Below are 27,395 nucleotides of genomic sequence, written 5' to 3'. Positions count from 1 at the left end.
AAGATTGAAAAAAAGACAAAAAAGACTTCAGGTATATCCGGGCTGGGATGGGGGTTAAACAGAAAGGAAAACAGGGAAAAGAAGAAAAGAAAAAGAAGACAAAGAGTAAAACGAATAGAAGCACAAAAAGTGAGAATTACCGCAAGTAAAATTTTTGAACTGGAAGAACTGACAAAATAAAGAAAGAAGCGTAACAATGTTGTTTTCACAGTATGGCAGGTGCCAAAACAGATAAACTGAATGGCTGCTGTACATGCCATGAAGATGTCTCAAACTGTTTTGTTAAAGGTTCCACCAATAGCCCTTTACGGTCACAGGGGCAGTGAATTCATAAGGCACGGCATCGCCAAGATGGGGCCCCAATCCTCTGCGTCCGCCGCTTTTAGCTTCCTCCGACCAAACTCGGGTCCTACCTATTAACTCGTCAGTGGAGTAAGTTGATAATCGGAGCAAAATACCTTTCCCAAGGAAAAACCACCTTGCTGGAACGAGGCCTCGAACTCTGATAATTCTCATACTGTGCCTGTAATACATTAGAATTACATCGATGGCAGCCCCTTCCATCGTACCCTTCACCTCACCAATGAAGACGATCACACACACACACACACACACACAGAGAGAGAGAGAGAGAGAGAGAGAGAGAGAGAGAGAGAGAGAAAGGGGGGGGGGGGGGGGTCATGTTAAGATGGTACAGTCTTGACAGTTGTTGACATACTTCAGGTTTTACTTCTGGAATTTGTAACGTCCGCTCTCACTTAAACAGACACGCACATCAGTGTGCACATGCAAACGAACTCACATACACAAACATGGAATATCCACATTTACAGTGATATATAAGAAATGCACATACACTGCTGGCTGTCATACAAAGGATACAGATGTTTTCATGTGTTCGTATTTGTAGTGCTTACACACATTTGCAAAAGCACCAGAATTGAAGCGATCAACTGGACGGAATACGCAGCTTAGTTGTACCCAGTGGCTGGTTACAAGCCGGAAAGAATCTGGATCAAACAAAATCAGTAACAGGAAACAATAGGACAACCTGTCCTCACGCTTCTTCCGGTTCCTCAAGCAGTGATTCTTCAATGCTGCTGGATCTCTTGAATATCAACCGCTGAGGACATTGATTTTTATTAATGGCGCCCACCTCCATTCGTTTTCGTTGTGAACTGTCATTGCTCAGCTGCTTGGCCCTGAAGCCATGGGAGGCCACAGCATCATTCACTGATGTACGAGTATCCAGTTGGAGAGTGTCGTCACTGCCACACGTCAGAGGGGTCCTCTTGGAGTAGGCCGCGGGCAGCTTGCCTGCTGACACCAGCTCTTGGTAATTATCTGCGGTAATGACAGGAACACGTCTCTTTTTGGACAGATCTTTGGCCAACTTGGAAAACTGGGTGCCATTTAAGTCATCGACACAGGCCATATGTGGCTGAGGACAGGTTAACTTCACCCCCGTTTCCAGAAGAATCTGGTTGAACAAGAACCAGGCTCGAAATATGATTTTCGGTTTTTCTGTCTTCCACTCGCTCAGTTCAACGAGAATGTTTTGAAACTGACTGCGTAGCCTGGAGGCGAGACTATCACACCATCTCTTCCACTTTTGACATTGGACAGAGTCACCAGCATTCAACTGGCACTGATCATTGGTTAGTTGCTCTGCTTCCGCAATGCGCTGATCAATGACAAACAAACGTACAAGAAAGGGAAGGTGACAGTTATACACACAATCTAAGGCCTCGAGACAGTCTTGCCCCTTCTTCAGGCATTTCTCGGAAATTGTGTTGTTTTGGTAAGCCTCAATCAGAACAGTCCAGTTAGCCTCGATGATGCCTTTTGGCAGCCTTAAGTTGTCCTCAGCTGGAGTGACAGGCGTTTCATTGAAAACTGCATTTTCATGCATGTAGGTATATGGTCTGTTTTGGCGTTTGTTCAGGACTGCCTCACACAGGGTTAGATGCATAAACCACAGGGAACGATACTGTTCCTCAAGACTACTCTGTTTGGACTGAAGAATTGCTGTTTTCTGGTGCAGATCATTTATTTTTTCCTGTCTCATTTGCTTAATTCTTTCTTCTGCCTTTCTTGTGTCAATACCGGAAAGCGCTTTTTGGACCAATATTTGTAATTGCTTGAAATACGTCTCCACTGCTTGGGCTAATCCTTTCAGAACATCATACTGCTTATCTTTAATGAACTTAGAAAGAGTATCATGGACTAGTCTTACACTGGTTGCCAGATCTTTGAAACCGTGGTTGTCAAAAATGAGGGACAAATTGAGCCCTAAAGAAAGAAACTGTTGCATGATATTTACACAAACTGCACGAATGTCATGAATATCAAGATCGCCCTCCGAATCGGAAGAGGATATCACATCTTCCAAACGCGGCTGAGCACGAATACCGCGATTCGGTTCTTCCTGGGTGTCCTTGCACATTGGGCAGGAACATGGTTTCTCGTATTCGTGGTCTTTTGTGCATGTATAACTTATGCTTTTTCTGTCGTGTGGCCGAGTTAAAGTGTCTTTCCGTTTCTTTTGTTTTGTCGGCGGACTGACGCCTTTCTCAACCCTTTCAGTGTGTTTAGCCTTTTGCGAAATTTCTGCCTTGTCCTTTCCTTTATCTTCCTTTGATAGACCTCTTTTTGAAGTTGATTTTTTCTTTGTCTTAGATTTTTCTGCAGTCTTTTCATTTTGTTCGATTGAAGGTTCTGAAGTTTCCAGTGTATCTTTTGCTTCATCGAATTCAGTGGTCTCCAATATTTCACTCTTCTTTGATTTCTTGGACTCATCAGTTGCCATTGACATTTCATCAATATCTTTCCTCTTTGGTTTCTTTGATTTTTCAGTTGTCTTTAACATATCCATATCCTTCTTTGGTTTTTTTGAGTCTTCAGTTGTATTTGAAATATCAGCAATATCTCCCTTCTTTGGTTTCTTTGACTCTTCAGTTGTCTTTGATACATCATCTGTATCAGTTTTTGTGCTTGTATTGAACCCCTCTGTCTTAGACACTGCATAAGTCTCCCCATCGTCTGAAGATGAAAGTCCTTCTGCGGATTTTTCTCTAACTGCAGGCTTCTTTTGCATTTGAGTCGTCTTCGGAATTTGATCTGACTTTGAAGCTGGTTTTTGTTGCATTTTAGCTGTTAAAGTCTCCCCACCACCTTCCGTCACTGGCCCCCCTGGTGAAGGTGAAAGTTCTTCTGTGGATTTTTCTCTAACTGCAGACTTCGTTTGTATTCGAGCCATTTTCGGAATTTTATCTGACTGTGAAGCTGGTTTCTGTTGCATTTTAGCCTTCGATTGAACAGTCGGTTTTGACGTTACCTCGTGTTCTTTGGTCGTTGGTTCTGGTTGTTTCGAAGCTTTAAGGGGTGATTTAATTTTACGTATTGTTTCAACAGTTGTTGTGAGTGCTTCAGCCCCATGGGCTTCAAAAGAAGTTTCATGTTCTGACAGTTCTTCAGCGGGAATGGACTGGACCTCTGTCGACGCTGCAGGTGTTACTGTCACAGGAGATTTGCAGGTTGAGGGGTCTGTAGATTTTGAGGGTAATATACTGGGCAGTTTTTGTGGTTGTGGTGTTGGCACAGTGGACACTGGGCTAGTGTGTGGTGCTGGTTCTCGAGGGGATCGTAATTCTGGCTGTTCTGGTACCGCTTCTTGTGGCTTTTTGGATGACCGCCCAGTCTTTGGTTCTTTGGACTGAGCTTCCTCCACTAATCTTTGTTCTGGGTGTGGAGGGGAAGTTTGTTGATATAAATGTTTAAACCGTTCAGTGCCAGAAGGCGAAACTAAGTGTTCTATTTCTGACTTGCGTCTGTTTTTGACCATCTGTTCTGCCTTCTGCAGAGCCTGGTCAGTGGCCTCATCTCTTTCAATATCTTCCATGTGTCTGAGATGATCTGGTACATGTCCAATTTGTGCTTCAAGTTTGGCAGCATAAGCTTTCAGGTTGTCAATTTTACATTTGAGATGACACGTGGCATCCTTATAAAACTCAATTTCTGGATGGATATTTGCTCTAACTTCGTCCTCTTTGCTAAATTGTTTCATTTTCTCGTCCACCTTCACCTGATCGTCTGGCGTTTGTTTAGAGGAAGTGGGTGGCGTTTCTTCACTGAGTCCTGTCAACATAGTACCTAGATGGTCCAACTTTCTTTGCAGCACTTCATTATCCACTAACACTTTAGACAGTTTTTGTGTGAGTTCTTGGTGTTTTCCTTTTAGTGTTTGATGCTGGCTCTTTATTTGGTTTAGCTTGTCTGTGCCTTCCTCTAGAGTTTTACATGTCTCTGCTAATTTTTTGTGGAGAAATGCCATATTTTCGTCAGCGCGTTCCATTTTCACAAAGTTCTGCTCAATAACCTCCATCATATTATTGAACAGCTCTAATCCACATTCCAGCGTGTGCTGTGTTTGAATGTTCTTTGTCATTTGATTGCAAAATTTGAGGATGTCAGATACTTTCCTGACACCCCAAGCAAACCTGTCTTTGCTTTTTAACATGACTCCCACTGAAGGCACTTGTGATGCTGTCAGTTTAGTCATACCTACCTTGGTTGTCTGTCTGTCTTTTTTCTGGTGATCATTGTCATGCGGATTCAAAGCCAAGCCGAACAAATGATATGAGAGGTTTCTTGTCTGATTGACAGCTTTCTCCAGGTATTCCATGAAATTTTGCAGTTGTTTGTACAAAGAAATGTCATCTATTTCGTCGAAAAAACCCCAGGCTTCAGAAAAATGATCCAGGTGATCGCCCAGAATAAACTGCTGTCCACTGAGCCAGTTACTGACATAAGTCAGCATCTCCAGGCGTAGCTTACATTTCTCAGAGTACTCCTCTATTTCCTTCGAAACATGGTCGAAGACAATGCGCTGGAGTCTCATGATTTCATCATCCATACGTTCCATATGTGAAGCTGGTAACTGGGAAACATCCTTGCTGCGACCCTTAGCAAACTGAGATATTTGTGTACGCGATACGTGTTTGGGCCGATACATCTGTCCTAAGTAATACAAAAAGAAACTGGATGGTACTTCACCAGTCTCTTCGTACAGTTCTTTAAGAGTCTTCAAGTAATCAGACTTACTGACGATCCCTTTGCAGTTAAGAACCATCTTCTCAACTCTCTCCGTCATATGGGCTACTTCTTCCGTGTACTCACGACGGTACCGGTGCAGCAGCCCATCTGGAACGTTATGCAGATGCTCCAAAATGTTGAAATCCGAGTCAACTGTGTCGTATGGAGGTCCTTTCATGGCTATGATCTGTCTTCCAGATGTAGGATTTGTTGAACAAGACTTAGGACCAGTCCGTCCCGGTTGTTCTTTGCGGCTCATCCCGCTGACTTCGAAGGGCAGAATTTCCCGACGTGTGAATCTACAAGATATAGGTCTGTTGAGAACGTTCAAGTAACTGAGCTACTTGAGGACATTCACAAACCAGAAGGGGTGTTGTTTGTCACCCTTCTGTGTCATGTCTGTTGATATAAAAAGCCATGATGACAGCATCACAACTATTTCTTTGCCATCGCCTTCCGTCCGTCATAACGTCAAGGAAACGTCATATTCAAGCGTCATTATCGAGTACGACGTCAATCATAGCAGTAAATCAGAAACCGGAAACCCAGACCATTTTTTAAAGCAAAAGAGTGACGAATGAGCGAGAGAGACAGGAGGTAGTATTCATCAACAAGTAATAAGTGTCTAATAGCGCAGTCAACCTGTGAAAAAAATAACTACGACACGAAACTAATTGGCGCACAAGGTTTTCCTATTCAAAACATGTTTACTAAAACAATATCTGATAACTGTAAACGTTAAAACTATGAGTGACTTTGCAGAATTGATTTACGATGATTTAATTATGTCATAAATATACACAATAAAAGCGGGCACATATTTTGCTGAAATCCAAGTCATGTGCCAGAACGAAACTGAAATGCCGCGAATTAACGAGTGGTTGTGAATTGTGTCAGGGACATTATATCAATCTACCTATCTGCACCCTGATACCTCTTTCCACCTACGACAAATCAGCGTAACAATCACTATGCGCAGGGAGAGAGGGTGTGGGGGTGGGGGTGGGGGGGAGGCTCATGAAAACATTTTAGAAATATCCAAACACATATATGGCAGCTGTTAATGAGCACGCGCAGCCTAATTTGATATGATTGTGAGGCAAACCGGTTGGGAGCAGACCTGCGACCGACGTGTTTTCAAGTGAACAGTGAATGACGGGCCGCCAGAAGGCCTGCTGATCCAATATGTAATGGGCATACATGAACACTAGGACGAGTATAATTGCAAAATTGTTTGGCCTGTTGATGCTACTTTCAATCCTGTCATTTTCACTAAAAACAGACGTCAGAAAAAGACAAAAGTTGCAGTGAACCAGGTAGGCCTACACGTTCAAGTTTGCTCAAAGTGACACGTCATTTTCGTTGAGGTACAAAACACAAACGCATCCACTGGGTCCTCCCCACAGCATTACATGTCGTCATTAACTATCATATAATTATGTCCAGTAGAAATAAGCGTCGACAGCATTACTGTTCAACTATTGTCTCTATAGCCCTCCATGCGCTAGGTGTCGATGGCACTAGCTTTTGCCTGCCTATTGTTCCTTATCGTCACGTGTCAATGGTACCACGAGTCAGCCTCGCCAAGTGTTGATGACATTATTTTTTGCTGACCAGAGCAACACGTTTCGCCTTCGCAGCTGACGCACGTTTTGCCGACGCGCGTTTCGCCTACCGTACGTGTACGTGCGCTTCCCCTACACTGTCAAGTACGTTCATTTCGCCGACACCTTGTTCACCAGACTACAGTACTGTAAACACCCACTAGAAATGCATCTTCGGTAATGTCCTATTTTACCGTCCTAATTTATTGCACCTATTGGTAACATTTTCATGGTTTGTGGGATCTAAAACGGAAAAAGTAATATGGTGGCGTGTTAGTTTAGTGACTGAATCCGTGTCAAAACTGAGGAAAATAACGTTCAAAATAATAGTCGAAATCCTATGAAAATTGGTTACAACATCAAGTAATGGTAATACCGTTTTATACATGCACAAAAATTGCCAGTAAAATAGGTTCCTGAATTCAGGATGCTAAAGATGACATCAATACCTGTTCGAATTTTCAAGATAGGGAAACAGCTTTGTCGTCATTCTCTCTCATCCAAAAAGTGAATTGGTGAATTGCATGAATTGCATATGAGCATGCACCCGCCATTTCCAGCAGTCTTTTGCTCATATACAAAGGCATCTTTAATCCTTTCCAGGCGTTGGTTTCATCTGTGAATTGTTTTTGCATGTCAGTACTCTCCATGTTTGCAAGCCCAAACACATCATCCGGAGTCAGTATTTCCCCAGCACTTTCCTTCGTCAAGTTGCACATGATTTTGACAATGTTCGGATGTGATGAGCCCACCATTCACTTTAAGATGTCTCTGCCAAGATCCCAATGCGTTGCTGGTTCTTAAGCCGTTGCTCAACATATTCTAGAAGTGGTTGAGTTCTAAAGTGGGCATGGGAATTTGTCGTCCAGCCATATTTCAATGAAGCAGTCGCTGAATGCAGTGACCATGGGCTGATTGTTCTCTGTGGCGGCTGGCAGATCAAACTTTAAGATTAAGCTTCGTCCATCCAATTCAGTTTCAATATTATCATCACCATGACTAATGCTCATCTCCATATTCATTGCATGTTCATTTAAACAATATGTACGAAATATTTGCATGTGGTATGACCATTGGTCTATGTTTTAGCAAGGAAAACAAGAGAGGCAAGGCCTTCAAGACTCACTTGTGATAAATTACGTCCCCTAGCATTAATTACAGAGTAATTTCCCTTTTTTACTACCTGTACCAAAACGTTTGCAAAATAAAATAAAAATTCCATGCGTGCAAAAGTTCCTGTTTGAACAAAAAAATGATAATAATGACTCCTCTAGTTCTTGTGTCAGAATAAGAGGTCAAAGTGCCAAGTTTAGAGAATACAAAAAATATAAATATAACAGTAAATGCAGTTTGCATATAATTAGGCTTCTTTTAAAAAAATTTTTTTGGTGCCCATCCCAGATGTGCAATATTGTTTTAAACAAGATGACTGGAAAGAACTGAATTTTTCCTATTTTTATGCCAAATTTGGTGTCAACTGACAAAGTATTTGCAGAGAAAATGTCAATGTTAAAGTTTACCACGGACACACAGACACACGGACACACACACAGACAACTGAACACCGGGTTAAAACATAGACTCACTTTGTTTACACAAGTGAGTCAAAAAAAGAAGAGAAAACAAAGTTTCTATCACAGAATGTGAGCATAACCTATGGCAAAACCAATGTGTTTTTGGCAAAATGAATACGAGTGTGTTGGGAGAGGCGAAACGCATGGCACTCTTCTATGCCAACCTTCCAGACACTTAAACTATGTTTCATTGGTGCAGTCAGTACTACGGATGTAGCATACAGCTGTCAAACAGCTTTGTTGTACTTGATGCTCTGTCTATCTCTGTTGCCTACTTCTCTCTAAGAAGCCGCAGGGAGGGATGTGGGTAGGGGTGTTGGAGTATGATGGTGGAGGAGGAAGAAATACTTTGTAATGACAAATAAATACCCAAAGATTTTTTTTTTTTTCGTTTACAAAAATCATACTCAACTGAGTGGGATGGGAACATTACTGAGACGACCTCTTTTTAAGAGAATAGTCAGATCTACTACCAATATGTCAGCATTACCATACAGCACTGTCCACACCTGACTAGTTTGCTGATTTGAGGACAAAAGATCATATCACCCTGTCTCATAAATCAACTGATCTTGCTAAAGGTTTCTGTTGTTAAAAGGCATTCAACAATTCTGCTTTGTATTTCTGCTCAAGTGGCAAATACTATAAACAGAGATTCATTGGAGTCTAACAATTTTTTTCTTCTTCTCTTGAAACAATTCAATGGCCTGGTCATTGACAGTCTAACTTCTAAAGAATACTTTAGTTCACAATAATTGTATTAATCCTGAGCTAAACACTGTGAGCTTATTTTTATCATTCCTAAAACCTTTGCCTGAATCTGTCATCATACTGAGCTGTAAGTAAAAAAGAAGTTGATTTGTATGATCTCTTTTTCTGTCCGTCTTTCACGGTCTCTCTTTCTGGTATGTATTATATATATATATAAATAAAAAGACATTTGAATTTTGTTCAATGATTGCAACCCTATGTGACCCTTTATGCCTAGCAACATCCATGTTAAAACTTACCCAGCCATGACATCCTCCATGGGTTTTTTTTCTTCTTGTGCCTGAATCATATGCATTGTGTTTTGGAACATTCGAACAGCAACAATAATAACAAAATTGCCCTGTGGGTTGGGCACTGATAGAATAGACCCACTGCCCTGCCATGCATGTCGTAAGAGGCGACAAAGGCAGGACCACCTCACCCGGAGGATAAGGGGATTTGCGTAGGGTTAACTACCCTGCCTGTAAAAAAGACCAGTTACAGAAGCATTGACGACAAAGAACCAAAACATTCAGCTGGGCAAGGAAGGGTCTCCATCTTGGAGACTTATGACGTGGTGCAGTGAAAGCTGAAAGGAAGCTGCAAGGCTGACTCCCCTTCTGACACCCAGGACAACAACGCGAGTAGCCACATGGAACATCAGGACGATGTATGAAGCAGGAAGAACCATCCAAGTAGCGAGAGAGATGAAAAACTACAAGATCGGAGTGCTAGGATTGAGTGAGACAATGACTTTGCTTTCTGTTCATCTGCTACACAACACACATCAACGGATGCGGCAACCAAATGAACCATACAATGTTGAGTGTCCTGTTTCAGCACCAGATGGACAATGTAAGGAGACTTTTTTTTTTTTCCTGATCATTAAAGTCTGCATCAGCACAAAGTCTGTTTCCAAGACAGGCCAGTTAGGTATTTCTAACATTACGGAGAGTATTTGTTGTTGTCACTTTTGTATCTGACAGAGAAACTGTGGCTGTATTTACTGCTTTTGGTATCAGATTGCTGGGAATGTGCTTGTATGTGTGCTAAAGCGCAAAAATGCATGCAATGAAAGTAGACAATCAAGCTGATCATACCTGCATATTTATTCATCATTCCAAACATGTAGTCTCCTTATGTATATATACACGAGCATGCTTCTTCCCAAACAAACACATTAGCATACACAACCACACACACACACATGTGCATGCATCTTTCTTTCTCTTCTCCCTTCATCTAACATCATGTACAGTGGACAGACATTATATGGACAAACAAATACAACTGAGGCCTTGATCTGCAATCATGCCAGTTTGTACTAACCTTAATATTTGTCTCAACCCACCATCTCAACAACTTACATTATCAGTTTCCCTAATACATCTTACGATAAAAAAACGAGAACAAAATGTCCATCTTTTTGGTCCAAACACTTGGGACTGGCGAAAAACAACAACAACAGAAACATTATTATCCTGAAATTTCTGACACAGAGTAATGGAAATCATTCTCAAAAGAACTCATTAACAAAGGACAGCATAGGCTGTTCACATGACAACCGAAGTCATTCACTTTGGACAACTGAAGCCTTTTATTTTGAAAAACCAAAGTCATGCACACAAGACAACTGAAGCGATTCACACAGGATAACACAACTTGACTCATTCATCCATATCAAGACAATAGGAATCTTTCACACAAGACAACAAAGGTTATTCACACAGATTAAAATGTTGTCACAGAATCTTATCCAGTATGTACAGGCATGCTAGGATCACGTTTAACATGGTAATCCTCACAACCGAAACTTTTCTTTTCAGGGAGTTGAGGGTTTGAAGGGAGAATAATTTCCATCCCACAAGGCATGGTTTTCAGCCGCCCTGATCCATTGAGCTAACCAGTGCCAAGTCCACTGTCACTCAGTTCCGTTTCATGCACACCTTGAAAACACGCTGGCACACCTGACACTTGATCATACCGGAGAAATCGCCTGCTTTCACTCAGCTTACATGAACAACACACTTGCTAACAATCACTTGATGGAGGCTATCATCACTGCTGCTTGTCAGCTGCATTCACGGTACCACACTGTCACTTAAAAATTCAATTCACATGCACACATCAATTCCCCATCTTTCTGGCTCATTAGAGATTTGATTCACACATATTAACCTCCTCATCCCTAAATTTACAAACCAACCAAACCCCCCCACACCAAAAAAACCGCCTGATCAGGTGCACTTTTTACATACTGTAATGCCTTAAAGGTCCATATTAATGGTCAAAACAGAACTCGACCACCTCAAGAGAATGTGATGTAACTTCACTACTAGAATACATGCATGTACAAATTACACACAAAGGCACACACACAGACAAGCACATCCATGCACAACACACACTCTGACCCACACTTTGTCCCAAAGAGAAGCCTAGGTTAAATACATAGGGGAATGGCCCTCTTCCAGAGAGAGCGAGGAGGAGGATGGGGAGGGGGAAGCCTGAGCGATGGGGGGGAAGTGAAACAGTCCACACAGGGCGTCCTGCAGAGCACGCTGACAGGCGATCTGTGGCTCGAACCCACCAGCCAACTCCAACTCCACCGGGCCCCGCACGTTGCGTAAATATCTGCACACAGCAATAGAACAACACTGTCAGTCAGCGAATGATCAGAGAAATGCACAACTGCCAAGGAGAGGTACAAGTGGGCCCGCTGGAAACATACCTGCACCGGCTGAACAGAAAGGAAATTTTCTTCCTAAAATTATGTTTAAATAACATACTTACCGTGACCCACTAGTGCAGACTCCGGCAGGGGTCTGACATTCCTGTCCTGTGCAAACTACTATCCACCTATGTGGAGAAAACGAAAGTAGCTACGGCCGATAACCTCCCGGAAGTAGGTAACCTCCCCTTTGCCCCCCTGACTAGCGCCCTCTTTTTCCGGCAGCCATCATGACTCCTGTTCCTGTGCTCTTCATACGGCTCAGTTTTTTCCCCCCCGTATTTTCTGTCTGTCTGTCGATTCTCTGGCGTTCTTGTTTTTTTGACAAATTATGTCTTCAAACGGGTCACATAATTATACGGCTGAACAGAAACAGTAATCAGTCAGGTCCATTTTTCTATGGTTACTTCATGGCATGTGGGAAACAGTAGAAGTTACAGCTGATATAGTGGTTAGAATCTGAAGGGTGTGTGGGGTAGGGGAGGGGGGAAAAGGACATACATTTTGTTTACAAGAATATGGAAATTATCTATGGCTAAAAAAACAATAAGGCATGCACTGCAAATACAACAAAAACTTTTGTGTATATCCACATCAATACTCGCGCACACACACACACCGACGTTAATCTGAAAATGCTGTCAATCAAATTCATCATGTGGTAAGCATTTTTTGTCCAATTTTGTCGAGAAGCTAAAACATTATTGTTCACTGTATTTTTGTCTGTTTTTCACTTAATTTCACTCTCTCTATATATACATAACTAAATCATAAATACATAATTTATACCACGCACACTCATACACACATCAAAACAAGAGAGCACTGGAGGTTTTACTTAAAAAGCAAATGAAAACAAATCTTCTTTCATCTTTGCAAAGATGCTCAACACTTTGTATCTAATCAGTGCAGCTGCTCTGCAATTTCTGTGGACCTACAATAGCTGAGTGCACCGTTGAAGCCATATTTCATTTACAACATGCCCACAACATCATCAAATGCATGCTATATCCCCTTGAAAACATGGATGAACACATAGAGGCAAAAGCCAACAAAATAAAAACACCATGTGAGAATGCAACTGACTGAGAAACTGAAACAGGAATGTGGGAATGTGCCACTGCAGTATGGAAATATGTGTACTCGATCCAAGGGAAGCAGTCGGAAGTGTCACAGAAAATTATAATTGGGGTTCAAAGTGTCAAAGCAACTGAAGAGTGAATAGGAAGGGCATGCAGCAAGCATGAAAAAAAGACTTCAAAATCTGCCACTGAAACCCTTTTCATGGAGAAGGGCCATTTCATTCCAAACTGTTCAAAACAGTGTTCAAACACATGCACTGAAGGCCTAATTAATTCAACACCCTCGTTAATCAGGCATGTAATTTATACCAATCTACAAGGATTATCAAATCAAGAACCAACAATTCATCAAAGCATCACTTTCACTGAGGGAAATGTCATGATAAACACTCTCAGAAACATCAATCACACTGAACATTCTTGATCTTATTGAACATTCATTCTTTTTTTTTTCCTTTGTATCTGATACATCCAACAAACATCCTTTTCCCCCCATTTTTTTCCCAACCTCCTCTTCTTCTCTGTTTTTTCTATTTTTATTATCTGATATACAGCCTACACACTTTTTTCCCCCCCCACAACCTCGTCTTTGTTTGTGGTCAATGACTCCCACTGTCACTCATATACACAAGTGGGCTTTTACGTGTATGACTGTTTTTACCCCCACCATGTAAGCAGTCAAACAAACTCCATTTTCAGGCGGGTGCATGCGGAGCCTGTTCTAGTTTCCATAACCCACCGAACACTGACATAAATCACAGGATCTTTAACGTCCATATTTTATCTTCTGCATGCTTAGACTCACGGAGGGAGTTCAGGGACTAGCAGGTCTGCACATCTATTGACCTGGAAGATAGGAAAAATCTCCAACCTATAACCACCATGTGCCAAGACTGGGATTTGATCCTGGGACCCTCAGACTGAAAGTCTAATGCTTCAACCACTTGGCTGCTGTGCCCCTTTGTTTTCCCCCCATAAAACTGAGAACTGCAGTTTGTATGCTAGTGAACCACATGACAAAAAAAGTATTATATAAATGTGTTATATAGTGCAACAATATACTCAACTGACATTTCTTTTTTTCTTTTTCCCTGTAAAATTGAAAACTGCAGCTTGCATGCTAATGAGCCACAAGACAAAAGAGTATTTTGTAAATATGTTATAACACAGTGCGACAACAATACCATCAACTGACAATTTCACTAACCCTTTGCCCATTATGTTGTCCATGGAAGGATAGCTGGGTCCATAGGGGTCGAGCTCCAAGGGAGCGTACTGGTAGGCCCTGTTCTCTTCTGTTGGCTTGGTGTTGCTGAATACACTCTGCTGGCCCTGAAACACCATCTTCACCAATGGAAACACATAAAGCAAAAAAGGAGGGGCCATGTACATAAGCATTTGACAATCAAGATGTGTGATAACCACATGCACCGTACATGCCCACCTCAAACATTTCACATCAGGAACAAGTGAAATAAAAATCAAGAACAGAACACCAATTTTCAGGTACACACTTCTGAAAAACGCAGTGCTTTTCTGTCCTTGTTGTACACGTGGCCACTGTTCACTGTATTCCTTCACAAATGGTTTGGTGGCATCATTTTAGATTTTTTGAGGTCAGGTTTGCTCTCCATCTATTTGTCATATGCATTCGCTTGTGACAGCCAGCCGTCTTTTCAGCTGAGCACCCTTTCACATAACTTTGGCTTTTCCACAGTCAGTCATAGACTTTTGTGAATGTGCACACTATTCAAGTAACAACTTCCTATCTGCTGTCAGGTTTGTCCACCCCTGAAAAAAGGTGCCCCCATTTGCGTTTCTTTTCCATAACAGCTGTAACATCTGGAACGGCCATCAATTTTGACATTTTCTCATAATGAAACTCTGCTATTACATAAATGGTAGGCATGTATGTATACACTCACAAGGGTGCATTATACAATGTAGCCTGAATCTCGAAATTTAAACTTGCTTATGTTCCCAGTCCTGGCAGCAGGCGGATTGGGTAGGGGTGCCATTAACAACAACGTCCTTGTGCACTGAACCATAAAATTATTTTTCTCCAGAAATATGTAGTGCTTACTACATCAGTTGATGCGAAAAAAGAAAAGTAAAAAAGAAAAGAAAAAGCTCATTGTCAAAAACCAATTTTTGTCAGCTGACTTGACACAAGTTCATATCAGGTTGGCTGCTGAAAGTTTCCACCACAAGACAAGACAGAAAGGGCAGTGGCACGACACAGCCATGTCCTCAGTAGTTATAATAATAATTTAATTTTGTATACTGCCTTTCCATGTAAAACAGGCTCAATTGCAATGTACAATGTAAATATAAAAATCGACGTATAAAACATATACGTAAACACTAAAATGACAACTTCCATACATAACCCTGCACAGACATCACACAAACACAAATACTAAATGTACATTTTCCTAAAATGAAAAAAAAAAAAAAAAAAAAAGCTTCACAAAATAAGACAGACAAAAACCAACAACAAAAAACCGCTCACCAATCTGATACCGGAGGAGAAGACGGTGGGGCCAGAGGAGGCCTGTCGGGATGGCTCCTCCTCATGGGGAGCGGTGGTCTGCTTGTGAGTGGCCACAATGTCCTGGGCCGCCTTGTCGGAGAACATCTGTGCCACAGCAGGAACAGGAAACATCATAACCTGCTCTGACAAGTACAGGGGTTCGCAGAAAAGCTAAGGACACCTCGAAACTTGCGGCACAATTTTCTTCTTGGGGCCATGCTCAAATGTTGCTGGATTTTTAAAAAAACAGTGGTATATGTTGTCAATTTGATGAGTGCCATACATAACTGGAGGTGCTTTCTTGTATTTTTTCTTTTCTTTTTTTTTTCTTTCTAACAATAAAAAGCCAAGTTATCATTTATCAACCACAGAATAACTCTAAACATTTGGCTGTTCGTGGTGCACCAATGCCTGATTCAGACATATGGGTGTTCAATGAGAGGCGAGCAGTTGACCTGCACAATATGAACAATCTCTCAATTTTGTTTCAACATTTTATGAAAATATACATACTTTTGTCAAGTGGTCCTTAACTTTTTAAATCTAATGAAGTAAAATGGAGACACAGGAACAGGGAAGTTGTGAACCAAAGATAGAGAGTGGACTGGTGAAAATGGACAAGATACGATTCACAAACACACACACACTCTATCTCTCACATGCACATACACACATTCAAACTCACACACTTGCATAGATGAACCCACACACAGTATTTGTTGGCTAAAACAATGAACATACCTTGCATATCATTTATACATGTCTTTGCTCACCAAAAACATGAGCAGACATCTAAAACATGCACAGAAAGTCAAATATACAAAAAACAAAAAACAAAAGCAACAACAACAAAAAACCCAACAACAAATAAACAATTAATAAAACAGAAAAGTTGATACTGATTAAAAAAAATTTTGCATAGAGCTAAAAGAACTACACAACCAAAGGGACTGCTGAGATAAGACCACTGAACAAGGGTACTATTTATAAATCATTCACAATCATCATTTCAATACCGCTTGTATCAAGCACCAGACAGCTGTTGCCATACTAAAAAAAAGTTATTCAGCTTGTGCCAGTTCCAGGATGTAAGTGCATTGAAGAAGTAGTTCAACAAAAAATCTGGCTCCAAAGACAACAGACACACACAACATACGCACAGACACACAGACACACTCAACTGAAAATGGTAATTATACAGACTCACGTTGTGTGTAAACACACACATGATTAAAAAAAATCCAGCAACTATGGCCATGATCACACACTCGTACCAGATCATCAATGAGGGCGTCTTTGTGTTTCCGCTTCAGTGCCTTCTCCCTCTGTTCCTCTTCTGTCAACTGCTGCCGCCTGGCTGCAGCCTCCATTTTCTGCTGGTCTATCAACTGCACCAGGTATTCGTCATCACGGCTCTGGGATAGAAAATTAATCAGTGTGTATAACAAATAGTAAAGAGTGGTAACTCTCTCCACACACAAGGTGCGCAACTTCAAGCCAATGCTGCTTGCGCTACCAATTCAGCCAGCACACAAGTAAATAAAAGGTACATTGGAACAAACCCAGACACTTCCCCCAAAAAAGAAGCGCCGGGCTTGATCTTATACCGATCATTTGACATGTGCACAGAGCAACAATGACAGAAGAAATGTGCAGACACAAATTAGCTTCCATTCAAGACTGGCATAGCCTCTTTAATCCTGAACAAGCCACACAGAACACACAGACAATACAGAACAAACACATGGTTACCTCAGTGGTTTTTCAACTTGAAATTAATAAACGATGAGGCCATGAGATCAAATGATCAATAAACAGTAAAGAGTGGCAACTCTCTCCACACACATAAATCATGTGTATGTTCCATTTCATGACATTTGATACTGTTGCTTTAGTCCAGCTGACCACACTGGACCATATAAGTACTGCCCTGTTGAATAAAATTCAGCTACATTATACAGAAAACTGTCACGTCTGAAAAAAAAAGTGATGACTGCATCTAAAGGCCATTTCATCCTGAGAGGGCTCATTACGTCTGTCCTCATTTGCTGACTACAGAGAAAGACTCCACTACGTGCAAGTCTTAAGACTGGGAACCACCTCACACACACCACAGAAATTCAACCTGCAGTTCTGTTTGAGAGCTAAGTGGAGGGGAGATAAGCATAAACCCCCCCTCCCCCCAACCAATGCAAACATTAACTGCTGTTGTTAAATACAGATCTACATAAAATGGTTTCAAATCAAATCAAATTCCATGATCCACTTCTCTCTCTCTCTCTCCAATCATCCTTCCAGCACATGCACACGTCCCAGCCTCACATCAAATGCATCCCCCCTGTCATCTGAGTCTACCATTACAAAGTGTATTTTATGCAAACAGACATTCATAAAAAAAAACATGAAGATGAAAAAAAAAAAGAAAAAAGTTGTACCGTTCCTAAGTAAGTGCCTCAACTCTAGGTAAACACACACACTTCTTCCTCTTCGCTCGTGGGCTGCTACTCCCATGATCACATGTATGCATATACGAGTCTGCTTTTACGTGTATGACCATTTTTACCCCTGCCACGTAAGAACAGATATTGAATAACATCTTCATGGTAGCAAGAAGGGAACGGGTAAGGATAGGTTTGCACATAGCAGAAACAACAGTGGTTACAGAATAAAACTAATCAATGACAGGAAGGTAGCTAAACCTGCATTCCTCAGAGTGTCTCCTTAAAACTATCAGTAATTGTTGTTCATGTGTTATTTTCAGAACATTTTTAACATTACGGATATATTTAACTGGTTTGAGTTTCATCTTTGATTAATCTAAAACAAACTCTCGAGATGTTGGAAAATGGACAGAAGAATTCTTTTCTCTTTAAAGACAATGTGAAAAAAGTGAAGATTTTTCTTTTTCTTGAAAGACCTTGTGTAAAAAAAGTGATACTTTGTGTTTGCACATCTCCAGCCACATGCTGTGCACTGTTGTCGCTATATCTTCAAATCACACGAAAGACATGTATTTACCCATGGCAGGAAACACAAAGCATTAATTATCAAAAATTTATAAAAATGAATGCTTATTATTTTTCTTCTTCTTAAGGAGTGACTGTGAAACTGGCTGCTTTGAATTTGTATTTATATAGCAAGTGAAAAATCATGTACCCAATTCTGAACAATGCACAAAGTGTGTGGTTGTTGACAGACGTTAAGAGTTCTGTACTGGGCTGCATAAGCAATTTAACCTGATGCCTGCCTTTGGACGTGAGCCTTACGTCCCATTAGTTGCAGTGTTGAATGCCTACAGGGTATAACTCTCACATCCAATTTTCATCAGCAATACAAGACTGATAGTTAAAGGAAAACGAACAAGTTTATTTTTCTCTGTATTCTTGAACGTTTGAAGATTGTTTCCATCCCTTGGACTTGTATGATCTCACCTGTATGACTCATAGGCAGTGGGCAATTCCGAAGTCACTTGCAGACACGGTCGAAATGGTGTTTTCTAGCAAAGATCAATCTCTGCTCATTTTTCAAAGGTTTACAGTCTTAAAAGTGGCTCAGCAAATATTGAAATGTATAGGTAGTGGGAAAGAAAACCTGTGTAGTGGTGAGGGTGGTGTTTCAGGAACAGATCTGGTGTATGATGACAACAGTCACAAGTGACTTTGTGACACTGGGTGAAAGTAAGACTAACAGTGATTAAGTTTTGTGCCTGAGACTTGTCTGTCTGCGTCTATAGCACAGCCAGGAGTAAAGTAACAGTGAACATGAACCAACAATCAGCACAAATACTGTCACTTTCCACATGCAGCTTGAAAGGTAAGGGGGCTGAGGGGAGGGGTGGTCGGTCCAGCTCACCACCAGCAGGTAGAGAGAGGGGAGGGTGGTATCTGTCGGCTAGGTGCCAACACACAGCTGGGTGGCTCATTTCCCCCTTCATCATACTGTGGTGTAATACGCAGCCACAGTCACCCATCAAAAACAAATTTGACCCAAAATCCTGGAATTTAATTGTGATGTAGAGGATTTCTAACCACTTGATTTCAAGGAAATTTTCTTAGACTCAGACTTAAAACAACGATAACAACATTTATACAAATGGAATTATGATAACTTTATTATTCACTTTACATACTATGTATGAGCAATCATGATGCAAAACTACAAGGAGATATCTTTGTATTTGAGGAAGTGGTGCACATTCTTTTGCATCAATTTCATGGAAAAATCTTTTTGCCAAGCAAACTTAGCGCCAGTAAGATCATTTGTGCAATCTAGCCATGGTTCTCTTCCTGGAAATGACAGATTCCATGAATCCTCTTGATTGGTGATAAGTTCTCTTCCCCCTGTCCCCACACCCACAGTAACTTAAAAGACTGCTGAAGTGGACAGCGAAAAAAAATGTTCAGGTTACTTTGAAGGCACAAAGATATTCAAGGAAACATTCATTACACGTTCTGTTGGTTTCAGTTGAGTATAATCAGACACAAATCTAATAAATAATGTGCCTGCATCATACATAAAATGCCAGACAGAAAAACAAAACAAAAAACTTACCAGTTTGGACTGGTTTTTCTTGATGATATCTTTATTCTCTTTTTTGTACTGCTCAATCATTCTGCGGGTTGATTCCACCTCCACCCCATTGGTCAGGTTAAAGACTGCAATTATTGTCATATGATCAACCAACTGTTTCCGGTTAGTCTCAACACTGATACCACCAGAATCATAAAGACAGCATGAATGTCAATGTTTATGTTGGGCAACTGGTGATTCATACTCAAAATCTTCTGGGCACCCTAATGACCTTAGCCATAATTAAGAGGAGTACAAGCAATTTATGAAATAACACCGGCACACAAATGACCTCAGCCATAATTAAGAGGAGTACAAGCAATTTATGAAATAACACAGGCGCCCAAATGACCTCAGCCATAATTAAGAGGAGTACAAGCAATTTATGAAATAACACAGGCGCCCAAATGACCTCAGCCATAATTAAGAGTGCAAGCAATTTATGAAATAACACAGGCGCCCAAATGACCTCAGCCATAATTAAGAGGAGTACAAGCAATTTATGAAATAACACCGGCACCCAAATGACCTCAGCCATAACTGAGAGGAGTGCAAGCAATCAACAAAAACATAACAGCCAAATTCTAGGCAATTAAGAAGGTGATTCTGATTCTGAGAAGGCTACCTGAACTGCAGCTTTGACTGGTCTCATTTTCATTAACCCACAGTCAAACTCAAATGTGTGCTTCCAATAAAACTGGTGACTCATGTTCATTCCTTCATCTATTTGAGGAGCTAGGAGTGACATTTGTTTCTCATTTTGAGCACACTGTGTGAATCCTTCACTGTAGAAATCTTCTTCTTCGTTCTTGGGCTGCAACTCCCAAGTTCACTGGTATGTACACGAGCGGGCTTTTACTTGAATGACCGTTTTTACCCCACCATGTAGGCAGCCATACTCTGTTTTCGGGGGTGTGCATGCTGGGTTTGTTCTTGTTTCCATAATTCACCGAACGCTGACATGGATTACAGGATCCTTGACGTGTGTATTTGATCTTCTGCTTGCATATACACACGAAGGGGGATTCAGGCACTTGCAGGTCTGCACATATGTTGACCTGGGAGATCGGAAAAATCTCAACCCTTTACCCACGAGGTGCCATCACCAAGATTTGAATCTGGGACCCTCAGATTGAAAGTCCAATGCTTTAACCACTCGGCTATTGCGCCAGTCAGTAGAAATCAACTGTCTGACTGTAAGACCATAAAATATCCGATGAATAAAAAGAAGAGGAAGAAGATCACAAAACATTATTTACAATTACATGGAACACTCTTCTTGAAAAACCATAATGGATCATATCTCTAGAGATCCAAGTTCATGAACTGATTAAGAATTATAAGTCTAAACATACTACAGATACATACATACCTGTAGCTGTATCGCATGGCCATTGGACAAAAATGAAATTAAAAAAACACACAACACAGATCTATATCTCTCTGCTGGTGGACAACCAATAAAATAAAGTGTTTTAATACTTACTGATGGTTTCAATCATCTCCAGATAATCATTGTACTCCAGTAAGCTGCCAAAGTCTTCTTCTTTCTTGTTAAAGCTGTAAAAGTAAAGAAAAAGGCTTGCGTTAACTAAGTAAATCTTGAAGAAGCCACAAATCTGTTAAATGTTGAACATATATGACAAACAATCCCATGTTAGAAGTATGCTGTGATAAAAAAAAAAAAAAAAAAAAAAAAGAGAAAAAAGATCAATCAATCAAGTTACAAATATAAGATCAGCAACCATCAAGAACCCATCAAAGGCCAGATAAGATCAAGAACCCATCAAAGGCCAGATAACATTAAGAACCCATCAAAGGCCAGATATCATCAAGAACCCATCAAAGGCCAGATATCATCAAGAACCCATCAAAGGCCAGATAACATCAAGAACCCATCAAAGGCCTGATAACATTAAGAACCCATCAAAGACCAGATAACATTAAGAACCCATCAAAGACCAGCTACCACCAAGAATCAATCAAAGACCAGCTAACATCTAGAAACAAAGACCACTTAACATCAAGAACCAAAGACCACTCAACATCAAGAATTAACCAAAAACCATTTAAAATCAAACAACTAAAGACTAATTTACATTAAAAAAAAAAACTAAATAAAGAGCAGTTAACAAATCAAAGTTGACATCAAGAACCAATCAGTATCAGTAGCTCAAAGAGGCGTCACTACATTTAGACAAATCCATATACGCTTCACCACATCTGCCAAGCAGATGCCTGACCAGCAGCATAACCCAACCTGCTTAGTCAGGCCTTGAAAAAAAGAAAAAGAAAGGAAAAAAAGCAAATAAAGAAGTAAATGAATATTTAAATATGTTAAAAAAACCCCCAATAAAAAACAAATAAAAAGACGATGATAATGAATAAACAAATAAGAAAATAAATGTAAAACATACAGACACACATACACACACACATGCATAACGGACATGCAACAAACATGCAGTTTCACAGATATGAAAGCACAAACACACACATATAAACATACACGACTGACGAGCCCCGACACACACACACACACCATCCCCCAAATTCCTTGGCTATGCATTGCAGCTTCCACAGAACACACACACACTCATTCATACAAGCACACACACATACGCCCATACTCCCCTCCCTCCCTCCCACCCACAGACACACATATATATATGCACACCTGCACATTCCAATATTCCGTTGCTCCCACAATACAGACATGCATACACACATACCTCATCCTCTACACACACACACACACACAAACACATACATGCACATGCACAGAGCTCTCCTGACATGTGCGCACTTACACACTCGTGCGTGCGCGCACACACACACACACACACACACACACACACACAGGCTGGCACTGATTGGCTGCAAGAGGGGTGGGAAAAGATCTCTGATGCCAGGAACATGGAGTCTAATGTGTTGCTCAATCTATTGTACTTGGAAAAACCTAGAAAGACTCTGTTCCGTTTTGAAGAAATGTGCGCAATGTTGGTTTGGAAATGATGCCAATATTTGTTTAATTTGCAAAACATTGTGCTCTACCTTTCATGCTAGACTTATGACCGCTCCCTCTCTACCTCATTTTCTTTGAGCTGACTGATGGTGTGATGGCCTTGTACCTGTTCTTTTTGGTATTTTGACTTTTCTGAAGATTTCTGATTTTCCTAGATGTAGGCCGCTCTTTGTTGTTGTGTAACCAGCAAGTCTGTCAGCTCGCTCATTTCCCTTAACACCTGCATGTCCCAGGCAGTATGACCATGCAAGTTTTTTTAATCTGAAAGTTGCACATTGCCTCATGCCTCTGTGGGCTTGCCATTCCACTTTCAATTTTTTGTATGAGGTTCAATGAGTCCGTTAGAATCATAGCATGCTGGTTTCCAGGCATATAGATAGATGACAGCCACTGGAGAGCATGTGTCACAAGAATCAATCAAAAACCAATCGAAGACCACCTGACATCAAAGAACCAATCAAAGACCAGCTATCATTAAATAGCATGGCTTCATGCTAGACTTATGACCGCTCCCTCTCTACCTCATTTTCTTTGAGCTGACTGATGGTGTGATGGCCTTGTACCTGTTCTTTTTGGTATTTTGACTTTTCTGAAGATTTCTGATTTTCCTAGATGTAGGCCGCTCTTTGTTGTTGTGTAACCAGCAAGTCTGTCAGCTCGCTCATTTCCCTTAACACCTGCATGTCCCGGGCAGTATGACCATGCAAGTTTTTTAATCTGAAAGTTGCACATTGCCTCATGCCTCTGTGGGCTTGCCATTCCACTTTCAATTTTTTGTATGAGGTTCAATGAGTCCGTTAGAATCATAGCATGCTGGTTTCCAGGCATATAGATAGATGACAGCCACTGGAGAGCATGTGTCACAAGAATCAATCAAAAACCAATCGAAGACCACCTGACATCAAAGAACCAATCAAAGACCAGCTATCATTAAATAACCAAAAAAGTCCAGCTGACATCATGAATCAATCTTTGTAATCAATTGATACATTTCACACAAGAGACCTACTCTCTCAGTATCTTTCTCCTGATGTCCACCTCCTTCTCCACCCCAGCGTCTTCGAAGACCTGCAGACGGTAGTTGTTGCGTCTCAGAGGAGTGCCACATTCTGGACACGCCCCTGATCCTTTGATGAACAGCATGTCCACACAGCTCTCGCACCTGTTATCACATCAAGCAGGCATAACTTTTTTTCTTTCATCAAAAAAATTAAAAAAAAAAAAAATCATTTTGATATCTATCAACAAGACAAATCAGAAAAAAGGCAAATGTATGATGATGGAAAAACAAAACAACCCATTTCAAAAAAAAAAAAAAAAAAAAAAAAAAAAAAAAAAAAAGAAAAAGGAAACAATTCATTATTAGAAGTCAACGGTTCCATAGCCTTTTATGGCCATAGAGTGCCAGGAAATTCATATATAAATACATAAAAATCTACTGTGTACAGGGACTGGCACAGGAAGGCGGAGCCCAATCCTTCTTCCACTGCTTTTAAGTAAGCTTATCCAACAGAAGTCAAGTGCTCATTAAATCTGGGTGGAGTACAGAAAATAAGTGGTGCACACTGGATCAGAAGTCCAACACCTGATTCTGTGACATCCGTCTAGCCTATCTAAATCTGTAAGTGGGCATCAATCTTTTAAAAGACTATCACATATATGTTCTTGTTCATCCTTCGGCTTGGAAAATGACCATGGCTTCAAAAATCAGATGGAAGATTGGTGGATTGCGTCCGGAGGTGACAGATGAGGCCAATACGGGCCCTTAAAGCTCGCCCACATGTGGAGCACAAGAACATGGGTGCTGTTGTGGCAGCGGATGCTGCTCGGGCCTTGTACACAGCACACTCTTGTTGCGCCTCGTTGATGTGCCTGGCTTCAGCTGCACGTGCTCCAGTGGTGATCTTGCTGTGCCATATCATATATAATACACACACATATATATATACATATATATGAAGGCAGGGGAGAGTGAATGGACGTCTATTATACAGACGTGGGTTTGCCTTGAAGCCCTCTGTCAGTGTCATCTTATCTGGACCTGCACTGAGTACTGAAGAGTGTATAACCCCTGGAATCAGACCCCTGCTATAGTCTGCAACAGTGGGTATCAGTGTAGTATGTGTAATTAAAAGTGTTTTTTTTGCACTTGTGATACAGGTAAATTTTATTCTAAGCTTTATTACAGAAAAAACAAGAACTAGTAATAATATACTCAGTTAAGTATCATGCATACAATATTTTGTTTATATATAGCATGTTTTCACTTTTTTACACTTGAGATATTGTTTATTAGTTGCAGAAAAGATTTTATAAGGATTTCAAAAAATCTTTCAAAATGTACTGTGTGTTGATGAAACTCAGACCCATATCGCTATGACTGTGTTAGTCACATCAGTATACTAGGATTATTACCATGATTTAACATACAATATGGTGATATTTTGCATATATCAGCTACAGGATCTTCCTAACTATTGTAATATGTTAAAGAAATAAGTGATAAGAAACTCTTGGGACAGCTGGGCAGTACAAGGTCTTCAGAGAAGAAACCCCCTCAGTCAAGTGTTTCGACCCTCAACTCCTTACACTCTTAAGGTGGCGGGGCCATACCCAGGTCATGACTCCTGGATGCCATTGTATTGCCACCTTTTTTTTTCTTTCCCCCGGTCCTCAGCAGGTTCGAACCCACGCCTCCTGGGTGGTCGCCACTTCAGGACTGGGTCACTTTTTCTGGCAGACATTTTTACCACTGAGCCATCGTACACCTAGTTTGAGAAGGGAAATTCAATCTTTACTTTCATTCCTACTTGATCAGATCCAGCTGGAACTCTTTTCTGCTGCTTCTGCCATGCCTTAAGAGCCTGTGTCCTCTCTGCCAGAAATTGACAGCTGTTTCATGAGGCTGTAGGCAGATGCGCTCACAAGTCCTCTTGCACCAATCTCTATGGTTAGGACAAGCCAGATTCTCTCGGGCTTCTGGCCAGAGTAGCATACAACTTGGTCTTGAGAATGAGGGCTTCCTCCATTCTGCTTTCCAATGGCACATTGGGCTCAATCAGAATCGCTTGTTTCGTTGCCTTGGAGTGGAGTACTATGTCAGGTCTCATGCCGCTCTTGCTGATGATTTCTGGGTGTTTCTTCCCCTCTGGTAGGTCAACTGTGCATTCCCAATCTTCAGCACCCTCATGCAGCCCACATTTCAATGCTTTGGATGTTACAGTTGTTCCTGGCCAGCCTTTACTGCCTTCTGCAGAGAGAAACTCTATTGGAACTTCTGGTGGTGTGGGTGCTCATTGGACAGTACTCACCACATGTGAAATAAATACAACCCGAGCTTTCAGATGAATGAATTAGTGATACATATAAGCGTACTGTGTTACGCAGCTGGTCAGGCATCTGCTTCGCAGATGTATAGCATATATGGATTTGTCTGAACGCTGTGACGCCTCCTTGAGTAACTGAATTGAACTATTTAGTGATGGGATGCTGAAACTAAGAAAACCCCATCTTTCGAACGAGAAATGAGATAAAAAATATACTTACAATGAATGACCGCAAACATTCACCATCATTTTGAGGAAAGCATTTCTGTACTTCGTTGTCTTGCATCTCGGGCACCCTTGCTCACCCATGATTAACGCGAAAGGTGGTTATTTACTGTGTAATATTATATACCAATTCCAAACACCGTCAGACACTCGAGCAGCATTTCACTTGGACCTCTTCCGTCACGGGGCGTTTGAGAGTGAGCTCCCATGAAAGTTTGACATTTTACACATTTATTTCCCTTTGATCGAACAGTTGCATGGAAACTTGAATACCAGTGACATGAACTGCTCTTAAAAAAAAAAAAAAAAAAAAAGAGAAAAAAAGAGAAGCGTTTTAAGTATAAAAAAAGAAAGAAAAAAAAGAAAAAAAGGGGTAGGGGGGCGGAGGAGGAGGGGGGCGGAGGAGGAGGGAGAAGGGGGGTAATGGACTATGTAACTCATAAAATGACGCAACAAGGCAGAGACCAAAGGCACAGCTGGATGGTAAATGTGTTTGCCGTGTACACGAACACTAAGCATCAGTTTGTCACTGAGCAGAAATCACTTTACTTCCGTAAAACCAAGCCTCTTATATAAAACTGAGAGAATAATCATTAAAGAAAAAAAGAAAGAAAGAAAAAAAAAGCATAAAAAAGCATCCGAAGTCACAGGGAATCAAGTCGTAAAATGTGATCTACCACGAGCAATAATCAGTGATGATAATAAGAGTACGAATAACTCACACACACACACGCACGCACGTACGCACGCACGCACGCACGCATAACACCGACTTATATTAAAAGCATAGGCATATATTGTCACGAAAACGGTATCACATCACATGGCGGAATACACAAACAGGCAGCTGGACAAGCCGGGAGAGTGACGGACTGACGTTGT

General features: G+C 41.0%; 1 protein-coding gene across 1 annotated transcript; it reads right to left on the bottom strand.

Annotated features, from left to right (window-relative positions):
- Positions 1 to 10,205: 10,205 nt before the first annotated feature.
- LOC143281752 (CDK-activating kinase assembly factor MAT1-like) lies at positions 10,206 to 26,691 on the bottom strand. Its single transcript, XM_076587032.1, has 8 exons — positions 26,509 to 26,691; positions 23,972 to 24,124; positions 21,424 to 21,497; positions 19,920 to 20,023; positions 16,643 to 16,783; positions 15,348 to 15,473; positions 14,043 to 14,167; positions 10,206 to 11,656 (listed from the first exon to the last, which is right to left on the bottom strand). The coding sequence occupies exons 1-8, from the start codon at positions 26,595 to 26,597 to the stop codon at positions 11,461 to 11,463; spliced, it is 1,008 nt and encodes a 335-aa protein (XP_076443147.1). The 5' UTR covers positions 26,598 to 26,691; the 3' UTR covers positions 10,206 to 11,460.
- Positions 26,692 to 27,395: the final 704 nt, after the last annotated feature.

The sequence above is a fragment of the Babylonia areolata genome, chromosome 4 (assembly GCF_041734735.1).
Source record: "Babylonia areolata isolate BAREFJ2019XMU chromosome 4, ASM4173473v1, whole genome shotgun sequence".
NCBI classification, from domain to species: Eukaryota; Metazoa; Mollusca; class Gastropoda; order Neogastropoda; family Buccinidae; genus Babylonia; species Babylonia areolata.
This window is presented reverse-complemented; position numbering and strand designations above follow the sequence as displayed.